General features: G+C 36.7%; 1 protein-coding gene across 3 annotated transcripts; it reads left to right on the top strand.

Moving 5' to 3' along the window:
- The first annotated feature begins 3 nt into the window (after positions 1 to 3).
- THNSL1 (threonine synthase like 1) lies at positions 4 to 11,074 on the top strand. 3 transcript variants are annotated; one of them, XM_081144584.1, is made up of 3 exons: positions 4 to 66; positions 5,984 to 6,045; positions 7,616 to 10,956. In XM_081144584.1, the coding sequence occupies exon 3, from the start codon at positions 7,664 to 7,666 to the stop codon at positions 9,902 to 9,904; it is 2,241 nt and encodes a 746-aa protein (XP_081000710.1). In that variant the 5' UTR covers positions 4 to 66; positions 5,984 to 6,045; positions 7,616 to 7,663; the 3' UTR covers positions 9,905 to 10,956. The 3 variants fall into 3 exon arrangements, with proteins under 3 accessions (XP_081000710.1, XP_081000709.1, XP_081000711.1); XM_081144583.1 differs by lacking the exon at positions 4 to 66 and adding an exon at positions 183 to 357 and having other exon boundaries at positions 7,616 to 11,074; XM_081144585.1 differs by lacking the exon at positions 4 to 66 and adding an exon at positions 206 to 357 and having other exon boundaries at positions 7,785 to 10,956.
- The last annotated feature ends 1,164 nt before the right edge of the window (positions 11,075 to 12,238 follow it).

Here is a 12,238-nt window from a genome sequence, read left to right as displayed (position 1 = left end):
ACCGGCAGGGGCGGGGCGAGCGGCGGAGGCCACGCTGACGCCGGCGTACGCCGCGAGCGGGACCAGGTAGGGGAGGGGCCCCGGGAGCGGGGCGGGCTCTTAGGTGGAGCGCACAGAAGCGATACGTGCCTGGGGCGGGGAGGCTCCCCCGCGTGGGTGTGGCGCGCGGAGGCGCAGGCCGCGCAGGCGCAGGGGCCTCGGCGCAGGGGCGGTGCTGACCTGGGCTCGGGCCTGGGCTGCGCTGGTGGGGGAGCGAGCGCCAGAGGTGTGGGCCTCGCCCCGACGCGATCCTGGCGGCTCCGGACGCCCCCTCCCATTTCTTTCCCTTTCCCCCGTCTTCTCAGTGTGATTTTCTTGGTGAGTTGTCTGAGGAGAAAGAAAGGGAGGCTGTAGACCCCAGTCCGCTCCATTGCATGCCTTCCCCCCCTCGTGCCGTCCCCCTTCTGCCGCGCGGTGTTGGTCACCGCCCGGTCCTCGGCGCTTCCCCGCGGGCTGGCCGGAGCTCGCCACCCACCTGTCGCGCCCGCTTCTCCCCGGGCTCCGCGCCTCGCCGCTTCCCGCCCTGTTTCCCTCTTAATCGGGCCCCACCTCTTAGCGTTTCTCCACGACTGTGTGGACTTTGTTTTTTAAACGAGCAGCCTAAGCCAGAGGAAGCCTTGTATGTGGGCCCTTTAGTTTTTGCCCATTTTTTTTTTTTTGGTGTCCCTTTTTGAGAATTGTCTTTGTGTGAGGCGTTTTTTTCCTGTTCTCAACACGTTTGGCCTTCCATAAACCAATTTATACGTGTGACCGCTGAGAGGAACTCATTGAAAAGGTTTTGCCATCCCAGTCTCTAAAAGACGTTTCGGCATTGTGATTTGGGAAGGAAGATATCCACGGGTCTGAATCAGCCTTACTGTGGCCACTCTGTCCAAGAGAACGAAGATGCTTGAAGAGGGGACAGGGCACCACTTTCGGTCGTCGCACTGCCAGGCTGCTCTGTACAGGAATTAAAACAGTACGGTGGCTTAAGTAACATTTTAGTTCCTACTAAAAAGGCGGTGCTCCTTATCATTTGGAGATCATAGTGAGTTTCATTAGATAAGTCTAAACTTAGTGTTTTCTTATCCAGTTGGTGAGATGTTAATTTTTATCCCAGGCATTTAAAAAATAATTTTACTTCATGTCAGTGACACCTTGGGGATGATTCTCTTATTCTTCACATCAAATTTTCTATTTTTCAAAACGTGTGTATATACTACTTTGTCCTTTTTGTTCTCCTTTGAGAATTTTTTGATGTTTTTTTTTTGTTTGTGGATTTTTTTTTGGCTTAGCGTGCATAGAGAAAAATCATGTTCTCTATACATGTTAAGATTTTAAGTAAGCACTCATAATGATAATACTATTAGCCAAATGGATAGTCATTGGCCAAAGCTTATAAATTTTCTAATTAGAAGGAACACCTTGGGACAGTTTATGTTAATCAGTTCCTTTAGGAGTCAGTAAGGGCAAAGAAAAGCAATTCTCCAGTTAGTAAGCACCAACTGGCCTTAGTTAGTCTTGACTTCCTTGTGTACCTGAATACAGTATTTTCACTGATGCTAATGTATTTATTGTGGTTTTTAAAATTACTAAACAGAATTTAAGATCTCACTATAGTATATTTAGTTTACAGTTATGATGGAAGTTGTTAAATTATTTGGAAAGGAACTTTTTTCTTCTTAGATGCTTGGTCTGTAATTCTTGTTTTTTGAAAGTATGTTTACAAAGAATATATTTTTAATTTCTGTAATTCCCTCAAAATGGCAATACTCTTCAAGGAAATGCCTATGTCCAGTATGGCCACAGGAAATTAGTGTTGGTATACCATCAGAGGTCAGGAACTTTTTCTGAAAAGGGCTAGTTAATAAATATTTAGGCCTTTGAAGGCCAGATGGTTTCTGTTGCAACTACTCAACTCTACTATTGTAGCTCATCAGCAGCCAAAGACAGTACTAAGCACATGAACAAATGAAAGCAAAGTTGTGTTCCTTTGAATGGGTGGTGGGCCAGATTTGGCCTGTGGGTTGTAGTTGGCACAGACTCTTGATATAAATGGTTGTATATACAAAATAGATTGGGGGTTTTTTTGCTAAAGATTATTTTAATCTACTTAGATGAATAAAATGGGTGTCGGTGGGAATACAGTAAGATAATTGGGAGGAAAATAAAGGAAAATAAACCCTTTATAAAAACATATACTTTAAAATATTTTTCTAAGTTATAAAGTGGAAAAGTGTACTTACAAAAGTCTTGAATAAATACTCAAGACCATTAATAGGCTACCTAACAACAAAAGGAAACAACAGGAAATGCTTAGAGCTTTGATTCTAAGATAAAGGCAATGTTGAGTGGCTGAGTGAACTTGTAAGATCCCTATGATTTCAACATGGCATTGGAGTGTGTGGTCCTTTTACTCTCTCCACCTCACAATTTCTATGGAAGTAGGAGTTGTTGAGAGGATTTTTGTTCAGTAGTCAGAAGCAGCAGAGCTTTACCCCCACCCACCATTAGTTTCTGTCCTAGTATATCTTCATTTGTTCTTATTACTTGGGAAACAACTTAATGCTGTAAAAATGAAGTAATTTTTAAGAATTTTTAAAAACCTCAATATCTTTCTTCACAAGACAGTGGACTAGGTTTAGTCATTCACCTGAGAAATTTAAATAGAGATTGCATTAATACTGGATGACAAACAGAAGTTCATTGAACTATAGCCATTTCTCATCAGGAAATAATATTTGAAGTGCTGTGTCTTACTTGATTTTAGAGGAGTATACAATAACAAATATTTTAAATGAGTGAAAAATGCTGAATCATTTTGACTAAGTAGGATCTTGACAATTTCCCAGAGGAATTGGAAGCTAGGTAATTTTATGGCCAAGAGATTTGGTCCCCCCCTTTTTTTTTTTTAGAATTAGCCACTTATTTATTTAAATTTATTGGGGTGACATTGGTTAATATGATCATATTGGTTTTGGGTGTTGGTTTCTATATTACAAGATCTGTATATTGCACTGTGTGTCCACCACCCAAAGTCAAATCTTCTCCCTTCACCATATATTAGGACTCCCATCATCCGAGATTTGGTCTTTAAGTACTGTTTTTGCTTTCTGACTCCTATGTGATTAACTTTCATTTAATTTGAAATAGTTTTGTACTTTGGCTAAGGAAAAACTGCCCAATCATGACCTTATATTGAAAAACGTTAACGTTTAAATAAATGAAAACTGTCTAATAACATGGTTTTGAATAATAAAGAAAAATGATATACAGATGATCCTCACTTTTCACAGGTTTATATTTGTGAGTTCTGGCTAAAATTTATTTATAACCCCAAATTAATACTTGCAGCACTTTTGCGGTCATTTACGAACATGCACACAGTGGTGAGAATTTGAGTTGCCTAATGTGCATGTTCCATGCTGAAGTCAAAGTCACCCTCTGCCTTCTTGTTTTAGCTTTCATACTGTAGACAAGTGTCCTTTTCACATTCTATTTAGTGCTACATTTTTCACATTTTTGTGCTTCTAGTTCAGGGGTGGGGAATGTCCTTCCCACAGACTATACAGCCTGAGAAATCATTTGGTCTGGCCCTACCAAGGCAAGTGCAGTCGGGACTCATAATTCAATAAATCTAGGAGCTTTTTGCAGAGCTAATTTTTAAATTGATAATTTTATATGGCCCACAAATTATGCTATAAATATCCAAATGGCCCTTGGCAGAAAAAAGTTTCCCCACTCCTGTTCAAGTTGGTGATTTTGCTGTTTAAAATGGCCCCCAAGAAGCGTGCTGAAGTACTTACTGCCTGGTGTTCCTGAGGCAACAGTGCTGTCAGGTGCCTTACAGAGTAAATGTGTGTTAGATTAGCTTCAGTCAGTCATGAGTTGAGTGCTGTTGGCTGTGAGTTCATTGGTAATGAATCAACTATATATGTTAAGGAAGATGTCTTGAAACAAAAACACACATAAAACAAGGTTATGTATTGATCAGTTGGCAAAAATGTTGTGACCAGAGGCTCACAGAGACCTAACCCTGTACTTCCCCTAGAAGCAGTGGTTCAATATTCACTAATTCAGTATTCCTGGTGACTAGATAGAACACACCTACCATGAATAACAAAGATTAACTGTATTTCTTAAGTAAAATTCAGTTTCCAGATAAAAGTTACATGCTGTGGGCATTAGTCCATCTTCTGTTGTCATTTGGATTGTTTACAATGGATGTTGAAACCCTAAAATTAGTTTGTGGCTGAATCTTACAAAACAAAATTTAGTATGTAGCTTAAAATAGAATTCATCTTATTTTTCTTTAAAAATGATACTTGTTACATGTTATAACACTTAACAGCATTTTTCTAGAGTCAGGAAGATTTTTATGGTGAAATAATACTGATAGAGAATTAATAAATTGAACTGTCATGATTTTTTTTCTTTTTTTCTTTTTTTCTAATCCTCACCTGAGGATATGCCTTTTTTCTGTTGAAGGAAGAGAGAAAGAGAGAAACATTAGTGAGTTGCCTCCTATATGCATCCTGTCCAGGGATCAAACTTACAACCTAGGTATGTTCCCTGACTGGGAATTGAACCTGCCACCTTTTGATGTACAGGATTATGCTCCAACCAACAGAGCCACCTGACCAGGGCCATAATTTTCTATTTTAAATTCATATAAAAGGAAAGTATGGTTACAAAAGATAAGGTGAAGTTAACACAAACGTTTGTGTTATAGTCTTCTACTTTTAATGGAGTTGATATTAAGTATTGTAGCAACCAACATAAAGTGGAAGAAAAGATCAATTGGTTGGAGCATCGTCCCATACACCAAAAGGTTTTGGCTTCCATCCCCCATAGGGGCACATACAGGAGACAACTGATCAATGTTTCTCTCTTACGTCCATGTCTGTCCATGCCCCCCCCCCCCTTCCTCTGTTTCTAAAAATAAAAAACATACCCTTGGGTGGGGATTAAAAAAAAAAGACTTAGCGTCCATAAAAACAAACCAACGGTTATTACTAATACAGACATCAGAAATTATACATTGGGAACTAAAAATAGAAGACATTGTGATTTTATTAGCAAAAGCCTCCTGAATAGGAGGTTAATCAGACTGTTTTATATACAGCCCCTCAAAATTAGCTAGTTTATAGTTTCAGAATTCAGTTTAATAAAAGAAATTGCTGATATTGTTCAAACATACAATTCTCTGGTCCTTGGTTTACTCCAGGGAAAGGATTAGACTGTGTATGTCAAAACAGTTGATTTACAGGTGAGTACCACTGTTTTCTCTGAAGACTTATCAATAAACCAAATCATTAAAAAAAACCAAAAACCTAGCCTTGTGCCCAGATATTCTGATTCAATTTATATGTTTTTATTCCATTGTCATTGAGTGACTATGATTAATGTTACTATATATATGAATATAATTATGTGCCAGCCACTATGATATATGCTTTGAATTTATTATAAACATTTCAATAGTTAAGAGGTACCTGTGTGTGGCAGATGCTTCATTTGTGCTTTTTACAGTATGTATTATTTCATACAAATCATGTCATGGTTCAGATGGATAAAACAACCTAAAAGAGTAATTCAGACACTCATTTCATAGCTTTAGTCCACTGATTTATTTTCCTCTGATCACTAAACATACAGTTAAATCCTTAAAATTTTAGGTGTCATTGTGGGAGATTTTATATACTTTACTATATTGTCTTTTATATTGTTTGATGACAGAAATTTCTTCGGTATTGTTTAGTAAAATTCTTTTCTATGATAAGACATGTTGAAAAAAGCAGTATCTTCATATTTTTATAAAAGACTTGGGAAACTTAAAAAGAGGTCAATTCATTATTTTTCTGCACTTTAAATATTTCAGATGGACATTTTAATAATAGACTATGTGTGGGATTTTGTGATACTGTATGTGGTTATGGTTAACTTGAAATTTTTTCCATTATAGACTCTACTTTTTTGTGAAGATTGACTTTGCCTCAGCAGCAACAAACTCTTCATCTAAGATTGGTACGTGTGTATTGTATGTTTACAAGTCACTGGGAATTAAGCACAGCACATACAAGCTGAAAAGCCAAATAAGGAAATATGTTCCATCTCCTGACAGTTGCAATTTAACTTGTAAATTAAATTCAGTGTTAGCTTAAAATGATTTAAATGGGAATTACAGAACAAAGTTTAAGTAGAATTGATATTCAGAGTAGTAAATGATTGAAAGTTTTCAGAACATATTTAAACGTACCACCTAATATTTAATATGGTTTAGTTGCATTTTGGTTCTACCACAGAACGTGAAAAGCCCCACCCAGCAGTCAAGTTACCTTAGCTTAAATCAGGGGCAGGGAACCTTTTTTCTGCCAACAGCCATTTAGATATTTATAACATCATTTGTGGGCCATACAAAATTATCAACTTAAAAATTATCTATGAAAAAAGCTCCTAGACTTACTGAATTTCGAGCCCCACCTGTGGTTGCCTTGGCAGGGACAGACCAAAGGATTTCGAGGGCTGTATATGGCCTGCGGGCCAGACTTTCCTCACCCCTAATTTAAATGAACGTGGCAGAAGTTATAACTTGCATTTTACATGTGAATAAAATTTTGACTTGTCTGGCCTACATTTGTGTTTTAATGGTGAGTATATTTCAAAAACAGGGATTTGACCAGTATGGGGAATTGCAGTCACTTTGGATTCCAGAATAATTTTTTCCTCTTGTCATTGATAACATTCTTGCGTTTTTTTGCTATCACTTTGGAGTCCGGAATTTGAATTAAGTTTCTCCACTGATTATGATTATAAGACAGACGCCAAAGTGATGGTCCCATGCAGATAAGGTTATAGATATGTAGCCTTTGACCTTGCTGCTGATAATCACTTTAACTGTTTGCATAATATTATACCTTTCATTTTAGCTTTTTTTGAAGGTCTTCAATATGAAAAATATGTAAGAATGATTCTTAACAGTACGCATAGAAAAGGCACATAGAAAGAAAATATATTTTTGCCCTATAGTTTGGAAAGTTATTTAAGCATTTTATAAGCAAATATTTTATTCTGGTTTCCTGTTGTGAATACTGTATCTAAGAAATTTATGAGTAACATGATAGTCTATCAACATGTTCATATAACTAAAGAGAAATTAAATCTAAAGAGTATTAATCAGCTGTTGTGAATTCTAAGCAAATAATATTCCAGCTTCAAATAACCCTTATTATATGTGTTATAAACCATAAAACAATTTTCAATTTTAATTTTAAAAGAAATACTAATTTGATTTAGTATATATTTTTAAAAGCACCTCTGATAATGGCACTTTCTGAATAAAGTTCCTGTTGCTTAATTGTTACAAATTCTTAAAATTTTGATTACTCAATGTCTTGAGATTTGAAAAGATTTTAAAAAATATAATATGTAATATATGGGAATTTGAGTTCAAATACTTTTTTAAATGTCCCATAAATTTGGAAGATTTTTAAATAGTTTATGTACTGTGGGCATGGTTATATTTACTCCTATCAGGATTTTAAGTCTGTTGAAATTAGTAACCAAATGTCTTTTTTTGTTTTTATGTTTTGAAAAGGGCTAAAGCCAGTTTTTAGGTTGGCTTGGGCAGAAAAGTGAAAAGAGAATGTTCCACTTTAACCGATCTCAGCATCTGAAACAAATAACCCAGAAATGTTTTTCTGTTATACGTGTTAAAATGGATAAACATGCACAGCTATTTCTTTCAAGAACCTTTGCACTTGCAGAATTAAGGAAGTCATGTCACTCAACCCACTCTCTTGTTGGAGACAAAAATATTATCCTGATGGGACCGCCTGGAGCTGGGAAAACAACAGTAGGCAGAATAATAGGACTGAAACTAGGTTGTTGTGTCATAGATGTGGATGATGATATCCTTGAAAAAACCTGGAATATGAGTGTGTCTGAAAAATTACAGGATGTTGGTAATGAACAATTTTTAGAAGAGGAAGGAAAAGCTGTGTTAAACTTCTCTGCATCTGGAAGTGTGATTTCCCTTACTGGGTCTAATCCAATGCATGATGCTAGCATGTGGCATCTGAAGAAAAATGGAATAATTGTATACCTGGATGTACCTCTAATAGATATAGTTAGTCGACTAAAATTAATGAAAATAGATAGGATTGTAGGTCAGAATTCTGGAACATCTATGATAGATTTACTTAAATTTAGAAGACAGTATTATAAGAAGTGGTACGATACCCGCGTTTTTTGTGAAAGTGGGGCTTCCCCAGAGGAGGTAGCTGACAAAGTGCTTAATGCAGTTAAAAGATACCAAGATGTGGACTCAGAAACATTAATTTCAACAAGACACATTTGGCCTAAAGACTGTGAACAGAAGGTTTCAAGGAAATTCTTTAGCGATGCTGTGACTGAGGGGTTAGCTTCTGATGGTGGACTATTTGTTCCTGAGAAGGAATTTCCAAAATTAAACTGTGGGGAGTGGAAAAGCCTAGTAGGAGCAACCTACATAGAAAGAGCACAAATATTATTAGAACGGTGTATACATCCTGCTGACATACCTGCTGCCAAATTGGGAGAAATGATTGAAACTGCTTATGGGGAAAACTTTGTCTGCTCAAAAATTGCCCCTGTCAGGCACCTTTCAGGCAACCAGTTCATTCTGGAGTTGTTTTATGGACCAACAGGATCATTTAAAGATTTGTCTTTACAGCTTATGCCTCATCTTTTTGCACACTGTATTCCACCAAGTTGTAATTATATGATACTTGTAGCAACTTCAGGAGACACAGGGAGTGCTGTTTTAAATGGTTTTAGTCTTCTTAATAAGAATGACAAGCAGAGAATAGCTGTGGCCACATTTTTTCCTGAGAACGGAGTAAGTGATTTTCAAAAAGCACAAATAATTGGCAGTCAGAAAGAAAATGGATGGGCAGTGGGTGTCAAGTCAGATTTTGATTTTTGCCAGACAGCTGTAAAAAGAATTTTTCAAGATTCTGATTTTACTGGCTTTCTTACTGTGGAATATGGAACAATCTTAAGTTCAGCTAATTCCATAAACTGGGGCCGACTGCTTCCCCAAGTAGTTTATCATGCTTCTGCATATCTTGATCTCGTTAGCCAAGGATTTATTTCATTTGGAAGCCCAGTGGATGTCTGTATTCCCACAGGAAACTTTGGTAACATTTTAGCTGCAGTGTATGCTAAAATGATGGGAATCCCTATTCGAAAATTTATTTGTGCCTCTAATCAGAACCATGTTTTGACTGATTTTATAAAAACAGGACATTATGATCTAAGGGAAAGAAAACTAGCACAAACTTTTTCACCAGCAATAGATATTGTTAAATCTTCAAACCTGGAACGATATTTACACTTGATGTCTAATAAAGATGGGCAATTAATGACAAAATTATTTAATCAATTAGAAGAGCAGCATCACTTTCAGATAGAGAAGATTCTACTTGAGAAACTTCAGCAGGATTTTATAGCCGACTGGTGCTCTGAAGGAGAGTGCCTAGCAGCTATTCACTCCACCTACAATACTTCAGGGTATATTTTGGATCCACACACTGCTGTTGCAAAAGTGGTTGCCGACAGAATGCAAGACAAAACTTGCCCAGTAATTGTCTCATCTACAGCTCATTACTCAAAGTTTGCACCTGTTATCATGCAGGCTTTAAAGATTCAACAAATCAACCAAACTTCGTCAAGTCAGCTTTATTTATTGAGTTCATACAATGCATTACCTCCACCACATGAGGCTTTATTAGAGAGAACAAAACAGCAAGAGAAGATGGAGTATCAGGTCTGTGCAGCTGATGTGAATGTCCTGAAGAGTCATGTGGAAAAACTAATACAAAATCAATTCATGCAAGTTTCCTGAGTAAAATATTTTTTTCTGTTAATAAGCATGCAATAATAAATCATGAAAGTTGATTTGGAGTAAAATAACATTTTTAAAAATTTAAATATCTACGTCTATATTATCTTTTGGAATTTCAATAGCCTAATCTCTAGGACTGGACTTTGTACCTGCACATGCTCTTTTGGATCCTTACTCTTGAAGTGATGAAAAGGTAGCATAATACATGGCCCCATGTGCTGTTGTGCTGTGCTTTTTACTCATGAGGGATACATCGGTTTTCACTTCCTACCCCCACTTTTAGGTGGACCAAAATGCCTGGTATTCAATTTGACAATTAAAATATTTAAGCTCAGTTGTTTACTACATCTATAACCATTACTACTTCTCTGTTGATGAGAAAAATAATTTGCTGCTCAAATGGCTAATTTGTATGGAGGAAGTAGTAAGCTTACCTACTAAGAGCCAGTGTTTTAACTCCACTGGGACTCTATTTGGGCTACAAATCATTATGTATATGTCACACCATCCAAATTAGATAAGTGCTCTGTCCTTCACTTCCCTTTGGATGTTTATAGTTAGAGTGATGTAGCTTGAAAATCAAGACACATGATTTAAATCCAGGATGTAATAATCAACTACTTTGTAGTAGATTCAGAAATAAAATGACATATTTCAAGAGAAAATTTTTCCAAAATTCAGTGTATTTTAATATTTTTAATAGAAGTATGTTTATAGTTATAGGTAGCAGTTCCCTGTATTATTTGGAGTCCATTCCTCTATAACCAGTTGTCTTTCTTTTCAATGAACATTGTCTTTTTTGAGAACTGAAACCACACACAATTGATGCACATATTTACTTTTTCTTTCTTTGTAGTAATAATACATTTTAACCATACGTTAGTGAATTTGCTGAATGTTTTATTTCTGAATTAAAGATTGTCATTGAAAGGACCTGTTAGTGTAATGGACTATTCTCAACCACAAGATGGCATTCCTAACATAATCTGTCTTTGCTGATAACATTTCACCTCATTTTCTGAGAGAACTACCTCCATGAAAAAAACATTAGAAGTTATAAGAAAAAAAATTAATAGTATGAGCATCAATACTTTGTTTAAAATTTTAAAAATGCAAACCAATTATGTGTTAACCTTGGCTCTCTGGCTTAACTTCTAAAAAGTAAGTTCTAAAACCAAAAATTGAAAACCAGAAGCAGTTTTAAGAAAATAATGGAGGTTTCAAAGTTCACTCTTAGTTATTTTATCATTTGTTTTTAAGGATATTTGATTCAGTAGATGACATTTAGGAAATACATCCTGATGTTCACGGTGCGTACAAGAATACACTTCTTCTGAAAGAGGGAGGGACTATTTAATGAAAGAATTTCTGCCCTCAAGAACTGTAGTTAAGGAGACAACACACAAAAATTAAATCATGTACAACACAAAAGAGTTACTGCAAGACAGTCCATTAGTAAGTGAAACATGAGTGATACAGTGAAGTGTAAGATTTAAGGAAAGGATTACCATGGAATAGAAAAGGTTTCAGAGGACATAGAAGATAAGGTGAGTCTTGAAGGATGGGAAGACTTTCTGGGAGAAAAGGAAGAGGAAATGCGTTCTCGGCAGAGACAAGGGAAATAGGTGAGGTGAAATGTCCAAGAAAGCACCTGCATTTATCCGTGGTCAGTCTGTTCTCTTATATACTTTCACTTTTTCTTAAAACAGTTCTGATGCTTCCTTCTCAGCTAATGATCTTACCTCATTCAAGAGATGGAACAAGCCATCAGATGTGATATACTTTGGTTTCCCATCACCAAATGTATAAATCTGCTGCACCTGTTTCTATCCTTCCCTACTCCACTTTGATTGAAATTAGGTTGAATCCCACCTGCTATCAAAGGTCAACCTCTTCAGAGTACTCAAGTAACTTGTTTCATCAGTTGTCTCCTTTTCTGTTTCTTCAACTTCTCCCCTCTAATAGAACCTTTCTTTCTGTGCCATTCAGATGCTCTCTTTTCCTATCTTAAAAAGCATAAGAGCAAAACAAAGTCTTTCTAAACATCCACGTATTTTCCAAATCTACTCTTTTATTTCCTTATGCCCCAGTCAAGGTCAAGCCTCTTCAAAATGAGTTGTCTTCATACAGGTCTCTACTTTCTTTCCTCTCTTGGACATTTACACCATGGAATACTATGCAGCTATAAAAATGAAGGGTCCCTTACCCTTTGAGACAGCATGATGCGACCTGGAGAGTATTATGCTAAGCAAAATAAGCCAGTCAGAGAAAGACAAGTATCACATGATCTTACTCATATGTGGAATCTAATGAACAAAATAAACCAATGAACAA

This window comes from Miniopterus schreibersii (assembly GCF_964146895.1).
Source record: "Miniopterus schreibersii genome assembly, chromosome: 1".
NCBI classification, from domain to species: domain Eukaryota; kingdom Metazoa; phylum Chordata; class Mammalia; order Chiroptera; family Miniopteridae; genus Miniopterus; species Miniopterus schreibersii.
This window is presented reverse-complemented; position numbering and strand designations above follow the sequence as displayed.